This window comes from Anomaloglossus baeobatrachus, chromosome 4 (assembly GCF_048569485.1).
Source record: "Anomaloglossus baeobatrachus isolate aAnoBae1 chromosome 4, aAnoBae1.hap1, whole genome shotgun sequence".
NCBI lineage: Eukaryota > Metazoa > Chordata > Amphibia > Anura > Aromobatidae > Anomaloglossus > Anomaloglossus baeobatrachus.
The window spans coordinates 292,937,681-292,961,698 of record NC_134356.1 but is presented as its reverse complement, the minus strand read 5'-3'; the positions used below and the strand labels follow the sequence as shown (position 1 = coordinate 292,961,698).

Below are 24,018 nucleotides of genomic sequence, written 5' to 3'. Positions count from 1 at the left end.
CCCCTCTCTCTGTCTCAGGGACGCTCCTTCCTGGCCCCGTCCTGGGTGATCCTCACCACGGATGCCAGTCTATCCGGCTGGGGAGCAGTATATCTCCACCACAGAGCGCAGGGCACTTGGACTCCGCCCGAATCAGCCCTCTCGATCAATGTGCTGGAAATCAGAGCTGTGCTTCTAGCTCTCTTAGCCTTTCACCACCTGTTGGCGGGCAAGCACATCCGAGTCCAGTCAGACAACGCGACAGCGGTTGCCTACATCAATCACCAAGGCGGGACACGCAGCCGCCTGGCAATGTTGGAGGTTCAACGCATCCTTCAGTGGACGGAGGACTCCAAGTCCACCATATCCGCAGTCCACATCCCAGGCGTGGAAAACTGGGAGGCAGATTATCTTAGCCGTCAAACCGTGGACAGTGGCGAGTGGTCCCTGCATCCGGCAGTGTTTCGGTCAATCTGCCGCAAGTGGGGCACTCCGGAAGTGGATCTAATGGCATCCCGGCACAACAACAAGGTTCCGGTTTACGTGGCTCGCTCCCACGATCCTCAGGCCTTTGCAGCGGACGCTCTGGTTCAAGATTGGTCCCAGTTTCGTCTGTCCTACGTGTTTCCCCCTCTAGCTCTCTTGCCCAGAGTCCTGCGCAAGATCAGAATAAAGGGCCGTCGGGTCATCCTCATTGCTCCGGACTGGCCCAGGCGAGCTTGGTACCCAGACCTGCTCCATCTGTCCTTAGAGGTGCCGTGGCATCTCCCGGACCGTCCAGACCTTCTCTCACAAGGTCCGTTTTTCCGCCAGAATTCTGCGGCTTTCAGATTGACGGCGTGGCTCTTGAGTCCTGGATTTTGAAGACTTCTGGTATCCCTCCTGAAGTCATCTCCACTATGACTCGGGCTCGGAAGTCTTCCTCGGCCAAAATATATCACAGGACCTGGAGAATTTTCCTGTCCTGGTGTCGCTCTTCCGGCCATGCTCCTTGGCCTTTTTCCTTGCCGACCCTCCTGTCCTTTCTACAGTCCGGTCTGCAGCTAGGACTATCCCTCAATTCCCTCAAGGGACAGGTCTCGGCTCTGTCAGTGTTGTTCCAGCGGCGTATCGCCCGGCTGGCTCAGGTGCGCACCTTCATGCAGGGCGCGTCTCACATCATTCCGCCTTACCGGCGGCCCTTGGATCCCTGGGACCTCAATCTGGTCCTCACGGCCTTGCAGAAACCCCCCTTTGAGCCTCTTAGGGAGGTTTCTTTGTCTCGTCTTTCACAGAAAGTGGTCTTTCTAGTGGCCATAACTTCCCTCAGGAGAGTCTCTGATTTGGCTGCGCTCTCTTCGGAGTCACCTTTTTTGGTTTTTCATCAAGACAAGGTGGTTCTCCGTCCGACTCCGGACTTTCTCCCTAAGGTGGTTTCTCCTTTCCACCTTAACCAGGACATTTCCCTGCCTTCCTTTTGTCCGGCTCCTGTTCATCGCTTTGAAAAAGCGTTGCATACTCTGGATCTGGTGCGGGCGCTCCGGATCTATGTGTCTCGCACCGCTGTTCTTAGGCGGTGCACCTCTCTTTTTGTGCTAACCACAGGTCGGCGTAAGGGCCTATAGGCTTCTAAGCCGACCTTAGCTCGTTAGATTAGGTCAGCCATTTCCGATGCCTACCAGTGTACTCAGGTGCCTCCCCCGCCGGGGATCAAGGCACACTCGACCAGAGCTGTCGGTGTCTCTTGGGCTTTCAGGCACCAGGCTACGGCTCAGCAGGTCTGTCAGGCTGCCACTTGGACTAGTCTGCATACCTTTTCAAAGCACTACCAAGTGCATGCTCATGCTTCGGCAGATGCGAGCTTGGGCAGACGCATCCTTCAGGCGGCTGTCGCCCATTTGTGAAGTTAGGTTCTGCCTACTTCCCAGTTTTCTGTTTATTCCCACCCATGGACTGCTTTGAGACGTCCCAATGTCTGGGTCTCCCATAGGAACGATAAAGAAAAAGAGAATTTTGTTTACTTACCGTAAATTCTTTTTCTTATAGTTCCGTATTGGGAGACCCAGCACCCTCCCTGTTTCCTGTTGGCAGTTTCTTGTTCCGCGTGTTATCACCGGCTGTTGTTGTAGACAGAGGCTCCGGTTGTTCCGGTTCTTGCTCTATCTCTACTTGTGGGTGGCTATTCTCCTTCAGCTTTTGCACTAAACTGGCTAGATTTGGTTATCCAGGGGGTGTATATGCTCAGAGGGAGGAGCTACACTTTTTTAGTGTAGTACTTTGTGTGTCCTCCGGAGGCAGAAGCTATACACCCAATGTCTGGGTCTCCCAATACGGAACTATAAGAAAAAGAATTTATGGTAAGTAAACAAAATTCTCTTTGTTGCATCTGTTGACACCACAAAAATAACGGATGTGTCAAAACGACGCAGCAACGGACCCAGCGGATTTCGCCCAACGAAAGTGTGAAACTAGTTTTAGTAAGTTAACTTGTTAACTTGTTTTGTATTTTCTGTAAGTTTGATACCGGGACTTTGACTGATTTTTGTAAACAAATGTCCTATTAAAATGAAGTGGTGGCTGCGCATGTGCACCAATACTCATTTCAGCTGAATTCTCATTAGGAGACAGTCCTGGCACTTGCTAAACTTTCTTGGTTGGAGCAAAGCATTTTTCACATGAATTGAACCTCTCTTTGAAGTTCTTGCTAATCCGATAAATTGTTGATATAGGGACAATCTTACAGGCAACAATGTCTTTGACTGTAAAGCTCATTCATGCTAAGACAATGACAACTGCATGTTTCCTTGAAGGTAATCATGGTTAACAGAAGAAAAATATTTAAGGCACCAGACCCTTTTAAACCACCACTCCAGTGTTTTTTGTTATTGTATTTCACCTCTTGAGTGGTTCTTCTAATCTAAGCCCCTACCCCCAGTCTTAGGGGCACTTTGCACACTTCGACATCGCAGGTGTGATGTCGGTGGGGTCAAATCGAAAGTGACGCACATCCGACGTTGCAGTTGATATCGTAGTGTGTAAATCCTTTTTGATACGATTTAAGGAGCGCAAAAACGTATCATCGGTGTAGCGTCGGTCATTTCCATAATTTCAGAAGGCCCGATGTTACGATGTTCCTCGTTCCTGCGGCAGCACACATCGCTGTGTATGAAGCCGCAGGAGCGAGGAACATCTCCTACCTGCATCCTGCGGCTCACGCCAGCTATGCGGAAGGATCGAGGTGGGCAAGATGTTTACGTCCCGCTCAGCTCCGCCCCTCCGCTTCTATTGGCCGCCTGCTGTGTGACGTCGCTATGACGCCGCACGACCCCCTTAATAAGGAGGCGGTTCGCCGGCCAGAGCGACGTCGCAGGGCAGGTGAGTGCATGTGAAGCTGCTGTAGCGATAATGTTCGCTACGGCAGCTGTCACCATGATATCGCAGCTGCGACGGGGGCGGGGTCTATCGCGCTCGGCATCGCAAGCATTGGCCCTAATACTCAGCCTCTGTCATCTTCATCTTATAGCTGCGTTGCTCCCATCGGTTCTCTGCAGTTTGTGACCTGCTGGCGGATCCAGTATTTCATATAGCGAGCCGTAGGTCACAACTCAGTGCACATCTGAAAGCCTTGTTCTAGCTTTCATAGACGTACATTGAGAGCTTGTGATATACACTACAGTTCGAAAGTTTGGGGTCACCAAGACAATTTTGTCTTTTCCATGAAAAATCATACTTTAATTTATCAAATGAGTTGCATAATGAATAGAAAATATAGTCCAGACATTGACGAGGTTAGAAATAATGATTTTTACCTTAATTTTCCCTTTCAAACTTTGCTTTCGTCAAAGAATGCAAGCTTTGCAGCAATTCCAGCTTTACAGACCTTTGGCATTCTAGCTGTTAATTTGCTGGAGATATTTAACCCCATGCTTCCAGAAGCCCCTCCCACAAGTTGGATTGGCTTGATGGGCACTTATTGCGTACCATACGGTCAAGCTGCTCCCACAACAGCTCAATAGGGTTGAGATCTGGTAACTGGGCTGGCCACTCCATTACAGATAGAATACCAGCTGCCAGCTTCTTCCATAAATAGTTAATGCATAATTTGGAGGTGTGCTTTGGGTCATTGTCCTGTTGTAGGATGAAATTGGCTCCAATCAAGCGCTATCCACAGGGTATGGCATGACGTCGCAAAATGGAGTGATAGCCTTCCTTATTCAAAATCCCTTTTACTTTGTACAAATCTCCCACTTTACCAGCACCAAATCAACCCCAGACCATCACATTACCTCACCTTGCTTGACAGATGGCGTCAGGCTTCCAGCATCTTTTCAGTTGTTTTGCATCTCACAAATGTTCTTTTGTGTGATCCAAACACCTCAAACTTCGATTCATCTGTCCATAACACTTTTTTCCATTCTTCCTCTGTCCAATGTCTGTGCTCTTTTGCCCATATTAATCTTTTCCTTTTAGTATCCAGTCTCAGATATGGCTTTTTCTTTGCCACTCTGCCCTGAAAGCCGGCATCCCGGAGTCGCCTCTTCACTGTAGACGGCGACACTGGCATTTTGCAGGTACTATTTAATGAAGCTGTCAGTTGAGGACCTGTGAGGCGTCGATTTCTCCAACTAGGGACTCTAATGTACTTGTCTTGTTGCTCAGTTGTGCAGTGGGGCCTCTCACTTCTCTTTCCACTCTGGTTAGAGCCTGTTTGTGCTCTCCTCTGAAGGGAGTAGTACACCTAGTTGTAGGAAATCTTCAGTTTCTTGGCAATTTCTCACATGGAATTTCCTTTATTTCTAAGAACAAGAATAGACTCTCGAGTTTCACATGAAAGTTCTCTTTTTCTGGCCATTTTGAGAGTTTAATGGAACCAAACATGTAATGCTCCAGATTCTCAACTAGCTCAAAGGAAGGTCAGTTTTATAGCTTCTCTAATCAGCAAAACTGTTTTCAGCTGTGCTAACATACTTGCACAAGGATTTTCAAGGGATTTCTAAACATCCATTAGCCTTCTAACACATTTAGCAAACACAATGTACTATTAGAACACTGGAGTGATGGTTGTTGTAAATGGGCCTCTATACACCTATATAGATATTGCATTCAAAACCAGACGTTTGAAGCTAGAATACCACATTACCACATTAACAATGTTTAGAGTGTGTTTCTGTTTAATTTAATGATAGCTTCATTGAAAAAAAATGTGCTTTTCTTTAAAAAATAAGGAAATATAGAAGTGACCCTAAACTTTTGAACTGTAGTGTAATATCTGACTTCTGCCCAGTCAGAAGTTGCAGTCACAAGATGGCGCCGTGGGACCAGAGCGACACAGATGAAAGGTAAAGATGCTGGAGGCTGAGAATAAGACTGGCGGCATGGACCTTAGGTTAAAAGCACTACTTTAGCAGTGAAAAAACAAACATACGCTGGAATGGTCTTTTAAAGCACCACTTCAGTGTTTTTGTTTTGTTTTGTTTTTTTATTTCCCAACTGGAGTGGTGCTTTAATTCTAAATCGCCTTGACCCCTTACTCATACTCGCTTTCCCGCAGCTTCACCTGTTGCCGCGACTCCAGTCAGTCCCAGCAATTTGTAAACTGCCGGCAGCTCCAGTGTTTCATGAAGCGTACCGGAGGTCTCAAATCAATACAACCTTGTATAGCCTTGTTCTGTCTCTCATAGACTTGTATTGAGCGCTTGTGACATAACTTCTGACTTCCCTCCATCAGATGTGACGGGCACAAGATGGTGCTACAGGACCAGAGCAATGCTAACGATGAAGATGCTGGAGGGTGAGTATAAGGCAGGGGTCAGGGGATGTCGATTTTTAAGCACCTCTCTGGCAGTGAAATAAAAAAAAAAATGCTGGAATTGTGCTTTAAAGCAACCAGACAGCTTTTATAAATCAATGCGCATGACAGAGTGTTATCAGCTACGTTGTCCTTGTTAATACATTTTCTTGGGCCTCCTTCACACCTCTATGTCTCCAATATGTGTGGTGTCCATTTTCACATGTATCGGGGACATGTTCACACGCATATTAACCCCTTCAGCCCCAGAGCGTGTTCCGTTTTTGCATTTTTTTTTTGCTCCCCTTCTTCCGAGCCGTAACATTTTTATTTTTCTGTCAATCTTGCCATATGAGGGCTTGTTTTTTGCGGGACGAGTTGTACTTTTAAATGAAACCATAAGTTTTACCATATATTGTACTGGAAAACAGCAAAAAAAATCCAAGTGTGGAAAAACTGCAAAAAAAGTGTGATCGCACAATAGTTTTTGGGATGTTTATTCACCGTGTTCACTATATGGTAAAACTGATGTGTCATTGTGATGCCTAAGGCCGGTGCGAGTTTGTAGACACCAAACATGTATACGTTTACTTGTATATAAGGGGTTAAAACAAATTCAGAAGCTTGTCCAATAAACGTGGTGTACGTTTTGCGCCATTTTCCGAAACCCGTAGCATTCTCATTTTTTGGGATCTATAGCTTAGTGATGGCTTATTTTTTGCGTCTCGAGCTGACATTTTTAATGGTACCATTTTTGTGCAGATAGTACGTTTTGATCGCCTGTTGTTGCATTTTGCTTAAAACTTGCGGCGACCAAAAAACGTAATTTTGGCGTTTGGAATTTTTTTGCTGCTACGCCATTAACCTAGGGGGCTATATGGATCAACAATGCGATCGCTCTGCCCTAACTGCTGATCACAGTTACACAGCTGTAAACAGCAGATATGATCACTTTCTGATTCACTCAGCTCTGGGCCGAGTGAAGCCGAAAGTGACTCATGATAGCTACAGGCGTCATTATATGACCCTGTGCTACCATAGCAAGCACCGAAAGTCTTGTGATCACACACGTGACTTCCGCTGGGGGCGGCGGTAAGTGAAAATACTGTAATGGCCGCGCGCATATACATCTCGCTGCCAGACTTTGTCAGCGAGATGTAAGGGGTTAAATGTTGCGGGTGGAATGCGATTCCACTCGTAACATGCAGCCACAAATGTCAGCTGTTGAAAACAGCTGATATGTGCGCGGATCGCCGCGACCTGCCCACGGCAGAGGACGGGGATTAACCTCACACGATCCATGACAGATAGATCCGTCATTGGTCGTGAAGGGGTTAATTAAACTCAATGGAAATCTTGACACTAGTGTGTTTTCACAAGGACAGTGAGAACCAGTCGGACCTTGAGAACTGCCGAAGGCCTGGGCGAGCGGAGACTTCTTGAGGTCACTGCAGTTTCCTGCCAGCACCACTTCTCACAGAAAGTAGCACAAGTCTGCAGCAGTGACACGTACTGTTGTCATGAGGTTACCGTAGTTCACTGGGCCACTGAGTCGGGAAACATCGTGGGACCTTCATATGGATAACGGTGGTACTTTTTTTAAAGCTTTTTCTTAATAAAGTGGTGAATGAGGGACTGTGTCCCATCTTTATTTCTTTAATTCTCTCTTTTTAATGTGTTTCAGGTTCGCTTTTCTGGAACATTATGGGACCTCCATGTGGATTATGGTGGAACTTCAAGACTTTTAAACTTTTTTAATAAATTGGTGAATGAGGGGTCGAGTTGGGGGGTGTTCTTTGAAATAAAATATTGTTTTTTGTTGTTTTTTTATTTACATGTATTGGGTTTTATAAAGGAAACTTTATAAACTAGGGAAAAGCGCATCAAATAGCGGGAGGTGGACAAATGTTGTTAGGTATAATGGTGGTCTCTATAAGTATATTATAAACAGTGTGCCAGTAAGGTCATAATTCCATATATAAAGCAAAGAACCAACCTGCCTGCATGTTCCCCAGCCTCTGGTATTGCGCCAGTGACCTGACGTGCGTTTCGGCATCTATGCCATCTTTTTGGCTATTTGATGATTACTTATGGTTTTTGAGTGTGTCAAATGTATGCAAAAATGAAAGTCTACAAAGATTAGACACAATATTCATTGCCATTTTCTTTTCACCAACCAGCCATATTTTCTATGACATTTGCATATCTTAGCTGATAAAGTATACATATTCTGGGTGGCCAAACTACAAAAAGATCACACTGGGGACGATGTGTCAGAACTGCATGTATGACCACCACTTATCCACTATAGGACATGTCTGAATGGTGGGAATGGGTCACTCATGCTCTCTACTGATAGGCGATAAATATAGTTAATGATATGTAACCTTTACATAATAGTAACTCCAAGAAAATGTCAAGGAAATCGTTAAATTGTGTTGTTCGCTACTTTAGATGCAATAAATGCCTTTTGCATGTATAAGAAGGTGTCTGGGCATAGACTTCCTAGGGGGGTCTTCCGTGCTGGAAGGTGCAGGAACAGGCATCACTGCTTAGTTTTGCTCAGTCTACGTGTACTTTTATGCACTGCTAAGCAATGTGCTGTAGATGTCCAATCGCTGAAGGGATTTAGTGTGTGTGTGTTTTGTTTTTTTTTTACTGTGTGATTTTGAGTTTAATTGGAGACGTTGCTGACATTTCGGCTGCTTTAGGATATGCCTGGATTCTTTGCTTATGACGGGTGTCTTGCAGAAGCCTCAGAAGCAAAGAGCTTCCTTAGAACAGCAGAATGAAATCCCCATGTCACTTGTAAATCTCCACACTGTCTTGTCTTTCTGCGCAGCCTGATTATCTTACTTTTTGCTAATCTGAATGTTTCCTTTTTGTCTTTCTTTGGACATTATCGCAGGACGACCTGGCTGCAGAGAGAAGGAAGCAATCTGTTGTCGAACAAGTTATGATAGACCATCTTTCTAGGTACATTAACCCTTTTTATTAAATATCTGTACACATTGTAAAATATCTCTTGTGAACACGAAAGCTCCTTCTACGTTTATTAGAGTATGTCTTCAAAACTGAGTAAGAGGAGACAGTAGTCTCTATTAACCAGCCTCCCAAATGCCAGTAAGGTCTGGACAATAGCTGGTAATGTATGACTTTTTACCATTGTCAGCGCTGACGACCCCTTCTGTAGATCTGAGAGGGTCGCATGCGACAAAAAACGTCTTTCTGATGAGCAGGAAAAGCGAGAGCAAAAATGACCTTTGAGTCCATTTGGTACTTTTCGGCCATTTAGGGGGTTCCTACTTCTTTCTTTTGCTTTTCTAACATGACAAGTGCAAATTAGTCAGGCTCCAGTTCTTGAGACACCCACCAATTGCTCACAATACTTGTACTCTGCTCAGGAAGCCAAGGCAATCTGCCCCCATGTGTGGGCACATGCAGAGCACCCTATTCACACTCAAAGCTGCTTCCCGAGCAGCCCAGATGGGAGAGAGGTTCTGCAGGAGGTCTCTGTGGACATGGACACTCCCACCGATCTGTGGGGTATTGTATGCCCTGCACCATGTTAGAAAGGCAAAAAGAGCGTAGGTACAACCCCAATTCCAAAAAAAGTTGGCATGAATTCAGTCTGTAAATATTTGGTAAGTGAGAAGATCAATTGCTTGAGTTTTTGGAGAGGAATGTTGTTCTATTCTTGTCTGATGTAGGATCTTATCTGCTCAACAGTGTTGGGTCTTCTATACAGGATATTTCATTTTATAATGCATTGTAAGTTTTATATCCGTGAAAGTTCTGGACTACAGGTGATCCGCTCATCACCCAGGCTTTTGTTCTATGATGCAATGCTGTTGTGATGAATGCAGTATGTGGTTTAGCATTGTCTTGCTGACATATGCAAGGCCTTTTCTGAAATAGACAATGTCTGGACTGGAGCATACATTATGTTTTTCTAAAACCTCCATATAATTGTAAAGGTAGGTACGGGGAAGTAACAAATGAACGGCGAAAGGTGAAGTGAAACTCTGTCTAGGGAAAGGGAAGATGGTGACCCCCTGACCAAACCTACTGCTGGTCCCTGGGGTCCCTAACCACCCTACATAGGTTCCGCACCTATACGCCAAACAGGATACCTGACCCTAGGTATCTCTAGTATTGGGCCCTAAATAGGGAACAGATGAGATGTGCTCTTCGCCAACCCCACTAAACACTATAGAAGACACAAGGAGGATACACAGAGGGGGTTCAAGGTGCTTCACAGAATTTTAGAACGTTGAGCTGAAAAAGTAAAAAAAAAAATCACATTTCTCCCACAAAAATGTTGCTTTTGCCCGTAATGTTTTTATTTTGACAAGGGAAACAAAAGAAAATGGACCATACCATTTGTTGTGCAATTTCACCTGAGTACGCCAATAACCTATATGTGGTGGAAAACTACTGTTTGAGCGCACGGCAGTGCTTAGATGGTAAGGAGCACCATTTGACTTTTGGAATGCAAAATTGGCTGTTATAGATAGCGGACGCCATGTGACATTTGCAAAGTCTCTGCTGTTCCTAAACAGTGGAAGCTCCCCAAGTGACCTCATTTTGATAAGTACACCCTTCGAGGAATTTATCTAGATATTTGGTGAGCACTGTGAACCTACAGATCTTTCACATAATTTTATGAAGTTGAGCCATGAAAATAAATCATATTTTTCCCACATAAATGTTTCTTTAGCCCCAAATTGTTAAATTTCATAAGGTTAACAGGAGAAACTGGACCATAAAATTTGTTGTGCAATGTCTCCTGAATACGCTAATGCCCCATATATGGTGGAAAACTGCTATTTGGGTGCATGGCAGGGCTCTGAAGCGAAGAAGCGCTACTCAAGCTCAGATTTGGCAGAAATAATGTACTGTAGGCATTTGAAGAACCATGACTGGTTTAGTATTAGATGGGGGACATATGCTTCACAGCAAGTTTCTCTTGCACTGGTGAGCAGCAGGAAGAAGGTCAAGCTCTCGCCTAGATCTTCTCTGCCATTCAGGGTTTTGGGGACAACGCCTGGGTTGCACATCTGAACGATTTAGGACAGCATAAGTAGGCAACTGTAAGGCCATGTGCCCACAGAAGAACGTACCTGCGGAATTTTTTGCAGGTATTTCCGCAGGTTCACGCAGCAATTCCCCGAAATCTGCAGCTATCCATTGATGCAATTTTTCTGCGGAATTGTTGCGGTAAACCTGCGGAAACAGTGCGGATTTCATATGAGATTCCTGCAGATTTCCCGCCCTGGAGCTCCATAGTGGAAAGGCAGGAATTCCGCAGATAATTCCGCATGAATGATTGACATGCAGTTACGTGTGGCTACGGGAAATCCGCAGCATTTTCCGCAGTTGCAAAAACTACAGCATTGATACAGCACTCCCCAAATCCCATAGGATAACATTGGGAGTGTCTGTACTTGCGTAAACCTGCGGATTTATCTGGAAAATCTAAAAATCCACTGGTTTTCCGCAGCAAAATCCGCAGGTACGTTCTCCCATGGGCACATGGCCTTAAGGGTGCTTTACACGCTGCGACATCGTTACCGATATATAGTCGGGGTCACGTCGTTAGTGACGCACATCCGGTGCCGATAGCGACATCGCAGCGTGTGACACCAAGGAGCAACGATCGCAAAATTGTTCAAAAACGGTGATCGTTGACACGTCGCTCCTTTCCTTAATATCGTTGCTGCCACAGGTACGATGTTGTTCGTCATTCCTGTGTGTGACACCACAGGAACGACAAACATCTCCTTACCTGCGTCCACCGGCAATGAGGAAGGAAGGAGGTGGGCGGGAAGTTACATCTCCGCCCCTCCGCTTCTATTGGCCGGCCGCTTAGTGACGCCGCAGTGACGTCGGTAGGACGCCGAACACACCTCCCCCTTGAGGGAGGGATTGTTCGGCAGTCACAGCGACGTCGCTGACAAGGTATGTGCGTGTGATGCTGCCGTAGCAATAATGTTCGCTACGGCAGCGATCACCAAATGTCGCACGTACGACGGGGGTGGGTCCTATCACGCTCGACATCGCTAGCAATGTCGCAGCGTGTAAAGCGGCCTTTACTCCTTAGTGGGAGATATTACAGCTGGAGGAGCTGAAGCGTGGTTTGTGGGAGCACCATACCTATACGGACTGGCACGTCCGGGCCCTATTCAGTGCTGTTTGATAAGCGGGACTTTGCCATGTGATGTAAAACTGTGGGTTTTTTTTTTTTTTGCTTTTTCTTTATGCTATTAGTGTGAATAAAACACTGAGTTTGGCCTGAAAATCTTTGTGTACCTCTTTACTGTATCCCTGCCATTGCCTACCAGAGCTAATACCCCACCCCACCCACATGTGACCCCATTTTGGAAAGTACACCTTTTGAGGAATAAAGCGGTACAGTGATCATTTTAGGAATCGGCAATTAAAATCCACAGATGATTCACAGATTGTGTAACATTGAGCTGTGAAGATGAAAAAAATACTTTTTTTTTCTACTAAAATGTTGTTTTAGGCCCAAGTTTTTCATTTTCAAAAGGGGTTTTTGAAGGAAATTGACCACATAAGTTGATAAAAATTTCTCCCGAGTTCACCAATGTCCTTTACAGTATGTGGTTGGAAACAATTTTTCAGGCACAGTGCAAAGGTCAGAAGTGAAGGCGCGCCTTATTAAATTGCAGGTTTGGCTGGAAGGTGCTTCTGTGGATGCCTAAAAAGACGATCTTTGGGATGCAGAATACTTAAATTATCAGGTCAAGAATTGCTTTTATTTTTCTTCCTCTTGCAGTATAATTGATTAGGACGACTTTATTTTGTGGGTCAGTGTAATTACAGAGATAGATCAATATGTTTGTGTATGTTTGGCTACTATCACACACTAAAAAATGCAAAAAAAAAAAAGTTTTCACTTTACCATATTTTGAGAGCTATATGTATATTCTGTATTTCCGCAGACAGTGTCATTTGAGGGCTTGTTATTTTAGTACATATTTGTTTTTATTGGTATATTTTTCGGGCAAATAACATTTTTAATAGCTTTCTATAATGATGTTTAGTAGCCAAATGAACAGAAGCCAGCAATTCAGGAATTGTTTTTTAGGTGGTTTTATGAAAAAGCATATTTTTTGCCACATTTTTATTGTTTTTTGACAGTATTCAGTGAAGAGGTTAAATAGTGGGACAGTTTTCAGGTTGTTGCAAACGTGGCGACACCAAATATGTGTACTTTTGGTTTAATTTTGTTCTTACAGGACTATACCTGTTTATTGATGTACTACTTTTTTATTTTTTTTTTCTTTATTTTGTCAATTTTTTACAATTTTTTTTAAAACGTTTTACTTACTCCTTTTGATATTGATTGCTTTTAGGGGGTTAAACAGTCTGGGTCAGACCAGGCACTGCTCTTGGCTGTGAGAGCCAGGGTTCAGCTGTCATGTAAGCCCTGCTACCGGTGGCGATCGCAGTCACAACTCCAGTGCTTTGCCTGACCTCCATGATGTACCTATGCGTGAAAGGTAGGGATTCCTTTCCTGACCATGAGGTATGGGTACTTCAAATATTATTGCAGTACCACCTGAGGACGTGTAGATCACGACCATCAAATATTGACCAAGTGGCCCTGTCCCTTGTGCACATGGATTTCTCCATTATCTCGGAATCTTTTGATCAGATTATGTAATGTAGATGGTGAGATAGTCAACGTTTTTGCAATTATATATTGAGGATTATTTTTCTACAATTGTTCCACTGTTTTCTTATACAGTTGTTCACAGATTAGTGAACCTCTGACTATCTTTGCTTCTGAGAGACTCTGCCTCTCTAACATGCTCTTTATATACACAATCATGTGACGTAGTTGAAAATTGACGCTCCACTTGTTTTTCATTAGTATCATTTATTTTTCTAGCCATTTGTTAATGCTGTTCCAACATTTTTGCAATGTGTTGCTGCCATCAGTTTCTAAATGAATTAATTTTGTCAAATAAAATGAAAAAAAAATCTTACTTTTAACTTCTGATCTGATCTGTGTTCTATGTTCTGTTGTGGATAAAATATGGCTATGAAAAATTTCCAAATCATTGCATTCTTGTTTCTTTGACATTTTACACCGTGTCCTAAATTTTTGTAATTGAGGTTTTATATGAATAAGATTGTTTTCTATATCCGTTTTGATCAATAGTTTTTTACTTTCATGTATATAAACTGAGCAACTGACAGATTCCACATTTCACTAAGTAGCGCATATTTTGTTCATTTAGTTTCCTAGATTTTTAATATCTTTTTTTTTATTTTTTTTTCAGGCCCTTATTTGTAAGGACATTGTGCTTGAAAGTTATTCTATAAATGTAACTGCTTTAGACCATATTCACAAGTGCAATAATAGTTTTTTTGCTGTCTGTACCAAAAAATTGCAACAGCAGTTTAATCTGAATGTTCCCTATTTGATGCAATTTTGATGCAGATATGACACTCCATTTTTTTGTGCTTTTTTAGGCTAGCGCCACACATCCGTGCCTCCGGTACGTGTTTGGCATTTTTTACACGTACCGGCGGCACGGAGACACGTACAGCAATGCTACCCTATGGTAGCAGGCACACACACGTAAAACCACACGGAACGTGTGTCCGTGTGCGTTTGTACGTGTGTGCGTTTTTCAAAGCGCTGACATGTCAGTGTTTTCTCCCGCAGCACGGGTGTCACACGGCCCGCACCCGTACCACACGGGTGTAGTGTGGATGCGGTCCCGTGTGACACGCGCCGGAGAAAACTCACATATCAGTGAAAAAAAAAAAAAACATTAACTCACCTTCTCCATCCCTCCTGTCTCTGCCGCTGCTGCCTCTTGCTGCCGACCGCCGCTCATTATTCTCATTGAATATTCACTTCACTGCCTGGCAGCAGCAGCAGCGGGGAGACGGGAGGGCTGGAGCCGAAGATCAGCACCACGGACAGCAGCGCGGACATCAGGAAGGACCAGGTGAGTATAATAATTACCGGTTCTACGTGTGCTATCGCGGATAGCACACGTAGAACACACATGTCACGCACGTACCAGAGACACGTACTTACCTGCACGCAACACGCAGGGAAAATACGTGTCTCTCGGCACGTGCGTGAATTTCACGTGAGTGTGGCAGAAGCCTTAAAGTGCAGAATCTATAGTTTCCGCACTTACAAATTTTTGTGCTTTTTTATATCAAATCTGCACCAAAACTGCATAAAAAGGAAGAATGGATCAAAATACAACATTCGGAGCAATATTATTTTTTACATTCAATTTTTTGGTCCCTCCAAAGATGCAAAGAACAGTTTAACAGCTTGTTTAACCCCATCCCGACACTGGGCTCACTGCTATGACCTATTTTGCAGTGCGTTCCCACAAATAGACGTACCAGTATGTTCTGGAGATTGTGCAGACATAGGGGATTTTCCCGCGTGATCGCTGCCGGGAGCTCGGCTTAAGTGATAGCCGAGCTTCGACTGTCACATCTATCTGCGCTGCCTTGTTAAACAACATTGGTCCGAGAGTTATCCGTGATTTTCACAGGCAGCACTTGGACCGGAAATACGGTTGTGTGAACGAGCTCTCACAGTGAGGATGACCACAGCCTGGTTCCCAGAAAGTAGAAGTTCTGACCACTTTTCACAATAACTTATATTTAGTAAAATAATCAGATTGAGGCTGCCCACTCTTTTCTAAATTAAAAAAGGCAGCCTTAGACTGGTGATAGGTATTCTTTATGTGATACTGTCAGCAAAAAATTACCATTCAAAACCAAGCATAGATGCTTGTTTTTTTCCGTACTTCTCTGTCTCCTACAGGGTCAGTGCTTTCAGTTAAGGAAGAGGTAGGGCGGCGTCACACGGGACGATATATCGGGCGATCGCATGAGCGATCGCACCCGCCCCTGTCGTTTGTGCGTCACGGGCAATTTGTTCCCCGTGTCGCACAAAGTCGTTAACCCCCGTCACATGTACTTACCTCCCGAACGACCTCGCTGTGGGCGGCGAACATCCTCTTCCTGAAGGGGGAGGGACGTTCGGCGTCACAGCGACGTCCCACAGCGGCCGCCCAATAGAAGCGGAGGGGCGGAGATGAGAGGGACGTAACATCCCGCCCACCTCCTTCCTTCAGCATTGCCGGCGGCCACAGGTAAGCTGCAGTTCGTCGTTCCCGGGGTGTCACATGGAGCGATTTGTGCTGTCTCGGGAACGATGAACAACCGGCGTGCAGAAGGAGGAACGATTTTATGAAAATGAGCGACGTGTCAACGAGCAACGATAAGGTGAGTATTTTTGCTCATTAACAGTTGCTCGTAGCTGTCACACGCTGTCAAACGATGCCGGATGTGCGTCACGGAATCCGTGCCCCGAAGACATATCGCCCGATATATCGTAGCGTGTGACGCCGCCCGTAGAGGAGACAGCGACAAAACAAGTAGTAGGGAAGGTGCAGTGAATTGCTCGTCTACGCCAAGGGTGCACCGAGCGCCTGTGCTTGGATTGAACAGTTCTTAATGCTAAAAATAAATTGAAACAACTTTAAAAAATTAACTTTCTTTTTATTATGGACACATTTATGCTTTGGGTTGATCACAATATCTTGTTTTGAATTGGATACAAAATGGAGACAAAGCTTATATTACAACGTGGATGCCTATTTTTTTTTATAGGCAACCAACCAGCAAGATTTTCATATACAGTGCCTACAAGTAGTATTCAACCCCCTGCAGATTTAGCAGGTTTGATAAGATGCAAATAAGTTAGAGACTGCAAACTTCAAACAAGAGCAGAATTTATTAACAGATGCATAAATCTTACAAACCAACAAGTTATGTTGCTCAGTTAAATTTTAAAAAATTTTCAACATAAAAGTGTGGGTGAATTATTATTCAACCCCTAGGTTTAATATTTTGTGGAATAACCCTTGTTTGCAATTACAGCTAATAATCGTCTTTTATAAGACCTGATCAGGCCGGCACAGGTCTCTGGAGTTATCTTGGCCCACTCCTCCGTGCGGATCTTCTCCAAGTTATCTAGGTTCTTTGGGTGTCTCATGTGGACTTTAATCTTGAGCTCCTTCCACAAGTTTTCAATTGGGTTAAGGTCAGGAGACTGACTAAGCCCCTGCAACACCTTGATTTTTTCCCTCTTGAACCAGGCCTTGGTTTTCTTGGCTGTGTGCTTTGGGTCGTTGTCTTGTTGGAAGATGAAATGACGACCCATCTTAAGATCCTTGATGGAGGAGCGGAGGTTCTTGGCAAAAATCTCCAGGTAGGCCGTGCTATCCATCTTCCCATGGATGCGGACCAGATGGCCAGGCCCCTTGGCTGAGAAACATCCCCACAGCATGATGCTGCCACCACCATGCTTGACTGTAGGGATGGTATTCTTTGGGTCGTATGCAGTGCCATCCAGTCTCCAAACGTCACGTGTGTGGTTGGCACCAAAGATCTCGATCTTGGTCTCATCAGACCAGAGAACCTTGAACCGGTCTGTCTCAGAGTCCTCCAAGTGATCGTGAGCAAACTGTAGACGAGCCTTGACATGACGCTTTGAAAGTAAAGGTACCTTACGGGCTCGTCTGGAACGGAGACCATTGCGGTGGAGTACGTTACTTATGGTATTGACTGAAACCAATGTCCCCACTGCCATGAGATCTTCCCGGAGCTCCTTCCTTGTTGTCCTTGGGTTAGCCTTGACTCTTCGGACAAGCCTGGTCTCGGCACGGGTGGAAACTTTCAAAGGCTGTCCAGGCCGTGGAAGGCTAACAGTAGTTCCATAAGCCTTCCACTTCCGGATGATGCTCCCAACAGTGGAGACAGGTAGGCCCAACTCCTTGGAAAGGGTTTTGTACCCCTTGCCAGCCTTGTGACCCTCCACGATCTTGTCTCTGATGGCCTTGGAATGCTCCTTTGTCTTTCCCATGTTGACCAAGTATGAGTGCTGTTCACAAGTTTGGGGAGGGTCTTAATTAGTCAGAAAAGGCTGGAAAAAGAGATAATTAATCCAAACATGTGAAGCTCATTGTTCTTTGTGCCTGAAATACTTCTTAATACTTTAGGGGAACCACACAGAATTCTTGTGGTTTGAGGGGTTGAATAATAAATGACCCTCTGAATAAGCTTTTCACAATTTAAAAAAAAAAAAAAATAAAAAAAGAAATAACATTCTTTTTTGCTGCAGTGCATTTCACACTTCCAGGCTGATCTACAGTCCAAATGTCACAATGCCAAGTTAATTCCGAATGTGTAAACCTGCTAAATCTGCAGGGGGTTGAATACTACTTGTAGGCACTGTATAAAGTAAAGCCAGTGCTATACCGGCTTTTGATGCTGAATCTAACCATACCTTTTGTTCAGAGATCGGATGTTTTATTTTGTATTGTGTTTAATAAAAATGATCTGATTAAAAAAAAAAAAAGAAATCTGTGCAAGTAAAGTCCCAGTAATGCATTGCTATTTGATTGACAGATGCAAGAGGAAGGGAATATGTGGGTCGGGTCTTGCTATATATACCCGCCACTGTCTGCCTGTCTGGCCTTCTTCCCCCTGTCGCCATCATACATGTTAATTCTGGCGCAGGCAGACAGACAGGGGCGAGAGTAGATAGCGAGACCCGACCCACATATTCCCTTCCTGTTGCACCTATCTATTCCTGCCCCTGTCTGCCTGTCTGGCCTTTTTCCCCCTGTCGCCATCATGCATGTTAATTCCGGCACAGACAGACAGACGTGGGCAGGAGTATATAGCGAGACCCGACCCACATATTCAATTCCTCTGCATCTGTCAATCAAATAGCAGTGCATTGCTAGAACTTTACTTGCACATATTTCTGAAATAAAACATCCAGTCTCAGGTCAAAAGGTATGCTTATATTCAGCATCCTAGCGCCAGTATAGCACTGGGCAGGGGAGGAAGTAATAAAGTATACAGCCATTGCGGCATGGGATTGCAGATTATTCGTTCTTTGTGGTAAAACTTTTTTTTTTTTGAACAAGCAGGGAAATGTTTTAACTCACAAAAAGAATCAGCTGTGATTCTGTTCTATAATGTCTGTATACTTAAGGCCGCTTTAGACGCTACAACATCGCTAGCAATTGCTAGCGATGTCGAGCGCTAAAGCACCCGCCCCCATCGTACATGCAATATCGTGTGATCGCTGCTGTAGCGAACATTATCGCTACGGCAGCGTCACACGCACATACCTGCTCTGCGACATCGCTGTGACCGGCGAACCGCCTCCTTTCTAACGGGGCGGTTCATTCAGCGTCACAGCAACGTCACAGCAGCGTCACTGAACCGCCGCCCAATAGAAGCAGAGGGGCGGAGATGAGCGGGACGTAACATCCCGTCCACCTCCTTCCTTCCTCATTGCGAGCGGCACCAGGTAAGGTGAGGTTCCTCGTTCCTGCAGTGTCACATGTAGCGATGTGTGCTGCCGCAGGAGCGACGAACTACTTTGTACACCGAGCAGCAGCGATATTCGAGAATAGGGGGGCATGTCACTTCAGAGCGATTTTGACCGTTTTTGCGATTATTCAAAATCGCTCATAGGTGTCACACGCAACGACATCGCTAAAGCGACCGGATTTGCGTCACAAATTCCGTTACCCTAACGAGATCGCTTGAGCGATGTCGCAACGTGTAAAGCGGCCTTTAGTCCCCTGCCCAGGAGATGTGGTATGATCAGACTATGTCCCTGTACGGTCAGACACGGTCATTACACATTACATAGCAAGGGCACATATATAAGATTTATTTCAGCAAAGGAACATTTTTTTTAAACACATCCAATTGCGGAACTTATTATTATTCCAAGATCTGCTGATTAAAATCAACATTAAAATTAACTTTGTTCTTGGGAAACCCCTCTAACTGGTGGAAGCATCTGCAGACAATTTAACTACTTGTCTTTTATTTTGTATTTCAATTGTTAAAAAAGTAAACCTAAACGATAGACATAAATTCCATTGCATCAGGCCTGTCAGCACTGCAGTGCATTCTGGCGTTCTGGCTGAAATAGCCTTTAAAACGGGTATTTGGCCCAATGGGGCTATGCATTGCAATGACACAAACGGAAATCAAATCAATTTGTTTTGTTTTTTTTCTGAAAGTGTCTGTTTGTCAGATGGGCTACAAATATAGCAGATCAAATTTCTTTGTCCATCTAAGGGTACTTTCACACTTGCGTTGTTTTTTTTTTGGCGCAATACGCTGTCTTGGGAAACAGCGGAATCCGTTAACGAATTCCGTTGTTTCCCATAGACTTGCATTGATGATGGATTGTGCCAAAAGTACCTGCGTTGCTTCCGTTGGCCGATGCTCCGTTGCTTCCGCCAAGCGGAAGCAGCGCAGAATGTAACGTTAAATGCTTGTGTCAAAATGACGCCAACCAATGGATTCCGTTGGTTCCGTTAAAATTTATAATGGTTCCCTATGGTAGCGGATTCCCTTGCTAAGTGCTTAACAACGGAATCCGCTGCTGGATTCCGCTAATTTATTCTGAGCATGCCCAGAATGAAAAAAAATAAAAAAAGAAATAAAACAGAGCCGACGGATTCCGTTAGACGGACGCCTAACCGACACCAAACGGATGCAACGGTCCGTTATTTCACAGGAATCAGCTAACGGATTCCTGTGAAATAACGGACCCGTTGCATCCATTGACACCACAAAAATAACGGATGCGTCAAAACGACGCAGCAACGGACCCAGCGGATTCAACCCAACGCAAGTGTGAAAGTACCCTAAGTAGACAAACACTTTCAGAAATAACCTGAAATGTAGTGCATTTGAACTCCGTTCATTTCATTGCAATCGATAGCTTTTGTGTGAACAGGGCCCTGGAAGATCTCAGCAGAGTCAACGTAGATGGATTGGTAATAGAGGATTTTTCCTAGTTTTATCTTTGGAATTCATTCATAATCTCTTTTTGTAAACTATACAAAAAATGTCTAAAAGAAACCGAGCAACCGATCAGGGTTCAGCTTTCACTTTTTAAAATGCGCTGATAAAACGAAAGTTGGACTGTGATTGGTTGCTATGGGCAGCAAAGAGTTTGGATAATTCTGCACCCTATGGCCCCAATTAAATAAAGGGGTTGTCCACTACTTAGACAACCACTTCTCAGTCTCTATGTTTGCCCCACAGCAAAATAATAACACTTAAATTCACTTCCAGTGCCGTTCCCAAAGTGTCTTCACCGGTTCTCCCATGGATCATGTGACATTATTATGTCATGCGATCCCTTCAGGCTATCAGCACTAACTTTGTGTGATATCACTTGAGCCCTGGGAGAGCCAGTGCTGACATGTTGGGAACGGCACTGGCACCGGAAGTCAGTGTAAGTTATTTTCCTGTTGGGAAGCATAAGGTTTGAGAATGGGTTGTCCAAGTAGTGGACAACCCCCTTAACACTGGCATTTCCTGCGCAATCTGGGCATGCAGGAATAAGATGCGCCACATTCATTAGGAGGTGCATGCCAGCTAATGAATTAGGTGCAACTCATAACTCATCACTTTTTGCACCACACTAGAAATGTTCCCTTAGTCCTGGACTGAAGTATCATTTCTGGCGTAAGGTACTACACAACGTCTAATGAATTTGCTGCTGGAAAGTGGGGAAACAAAGGCGCAATAGGGTCTTACCCGGTAATAACCGTGTGAAGATGTAAATAGGTACACTCACCTGGAGCGGTTGTGCCAGTCACAACCCCTTATAGAGCATATGAGTGTCCGCGTGGTTCAAGCAGCGGCCCCGTGAAGACGTAGTAGAAAAATATATATATATATACACATATATATGAGAATCAGGTTTTAATAATGAATTTCCTGGGCAGGCGTTGCCATGCCCTGTCCTGCCTCTGGTCCTTTACAGCTCCGTCATTGAAAACTCCAAAAGTAGGACATTTTTTAAATAACTTTGCATTACGACAAAATTTTGCAGCGTTTGAAGGTGTTTTATGCCAGAAATTGTGTAAAAACCTTAAGGAACAGGGGTTTATGGGTGTAAAGCGGGCTTTACACGCTACAATATATCTCACGATGTGTCGGCGGGGTCACGTCGTAAGTGAAGCACATCCGGCATCGTAAGTTATATTGTAACGTGTGACAGCTACGTGCGATTGAGATTGAACGTTAAAACGTTCATCGCATACACGTCGTTCAATTCCTAAAAATTGAACGTGAGGTTGTTCAATGTTCCCGAGGCAGCACACATCGCTGTGTGTGACACCCCGGGAACGATGAACAGCAGCTTACCTGCGTCCTGCGGCTCCCGCCGGCAATGCGGAAGGAAGCAGGTGGGCGGGATGTTTACGTCCCGCTCAGCTCTGCCCCTCCGCTTCTATTGGCCGGCTGCCGCATGACGTCGCTGTGACGCCGAACGTCCCTCCCACTCCAGGAAGTGGATGTTCGCCGCCCACATCGAGGTCGTATGGACAGGTAAGTACGTGTGACGGGAAATAATCGTTTGTGCGACACGTTCAACAAATTGAACGTGCCGCACATACGATGGTGGTGGTTACGATCGCATACGATATCGTATGCACAATCGTAAGGTGTAAAGCAGGCTTTACTCTCTCTTCACCCTGAATTTGATTGATCAAATCTGCTGCGTTATGATGCCTTGGTAAAAAAACAGAAAACTTGACAGGCGTGCTATGTCAATGACATCCATGACAAAATAATTAACAAAGGATTCCTCATATCTGTCATTCTAGAAAACCTTTTATATGACAGCCCTGTAAACAGCCTGTAGGATGGAGACCTTCTTCTATGTTGTCACCTTTTGTGGAAAATGGCTGAACATCGACTACATTTAGATTGTTCAATTAAATGTAAAATTGCTCATTGTGTTCGTGACCTTGAAAAAGTCTCGCAAAGACACTGTCAGGTGGAGCGTGTGGGGAGCTGCTTGTTATTCAGAGATGAAGGCCTCATACCATAAAAGCAGACCCACCAATGGAAAAATCCTGTGTTGGAGATTAATGAGCTGCTGACACGAGCAAGCAATTATAGCTGAACGTAGCCGGCAACCTTTTTTGTAAAGTTTGTTTATTCAGTTAGTAGCCTGATTGTATTTAATGCTGGTCCTCTCTAATTACGATCATGTCAATGTTTGCATTTTGCTTTTCTAGCTCAAAGTACATGTGATGTTGTTTTTCTAGGGCCGTTATTAGTGACCCCGAACAAAATGTAAATACATCCTTTCCGAATCATCCTCCACAAGACCTGACATCTGCCCCCCTCCGCTTCAGAAAGAGAACGCTACACGAGACCAAGTAATGCTCAACTCTGTGCTGTATATATTTCTACCTGTTAGGCATTATGATGTCCCTTTTAGGGCTAGATTACTTAGATTACTATTTGTGACTTTATTTCTCCTTCTCTTTCTATTGGCTTTGTAAACCATTAGATGGAACAAATAATTTTTATGCTTATGTAAATAGTTACTTTTAGTTAAAGGGAACCGGTCAGGTACAATATGCACCCAGATCCACGAGCAGTTCTGGGTGCATATTGCTAATCCCTGCCTAACTGTCCCTGAATACACTAGCATAGATAAAGACATCTTTAGAAAAAAGTATTTCTAAAGATCTTTTATCATATACTAATGAGCGCAAGGACCAGTCCCCTGGGCATGATTTCCCCTGGCTGGTACGCCCCTGTGGGTGTGTTAACATGCTAATGAATGCGCATCAGAGGATGATCTCACTCACCTCTCCACCGCCATCGCCGCCCGACACTGGATTTTGGCTCAGTGCGCAATGACCCCGGAGATTCGGTCATGCGCACTACTTCAGTTTGAAGCATGGACACGGACACCCGGCTTCATAGTGCGCATGACTGAAACTCCGGGGTCATGTGCACTGAGCTGAAATCCAGTGTCGGGTGGCGATGGCGGTGGAGAGGTGAGTGAGATCATCCTCTGATGCTGCGCATTCATTAGCATGTTAGTACACCCACAGGGGCATAGTAACATGCTAATGGAGGTGATTGGCAAGGAAAGCAATACCCACCAACGGTGGTGTAACACTACACAATATAGCACCATAATGTCCATTGGTGGACAAGTATGCTGCTATGTTTTATGTGTATGTAATGGCATTATTTGGGTATACATTTCTGGTATTAATGCATTGTGTACATCTCCCTTATTTATGCACTATGTATTCATTTCATCTATAAGGACACTGACTGCTCCTTGCATGTGACTGTGCATACGTCCTTGAGTAGCATGGCCGTCACCTCTC

The 24,018-nt window shown here is 44.6% G+C and overlaps 1 protein-coding gene across 2 annotated transcripts in view; it reads left to right on the top strand.

Moving 5' to 3' along the window:
- Positions 1–24,018, top strand: part of CAPS2 (calcyphosine 2) — a 201,512-nt gene that overhangs the window by 63,202 nt on the left and 114,292 nt on the right. For both annotated transcript variants that reach the window (XM_075344907.1, XM_075344906.1), the window contains exons 8-9: positions 8,655–8,722; positions 22,933–23,046. In XM_075344907.1, the coding sequence (XP_075201022.1) occupies positions 8,655–8,722; positions 22,933–23,046 (182 nt within the window). The remainder of the gene's footprint in view (positions 1–8,654; positions 8,723–22,932; positions 23,047–24,018) is intronic.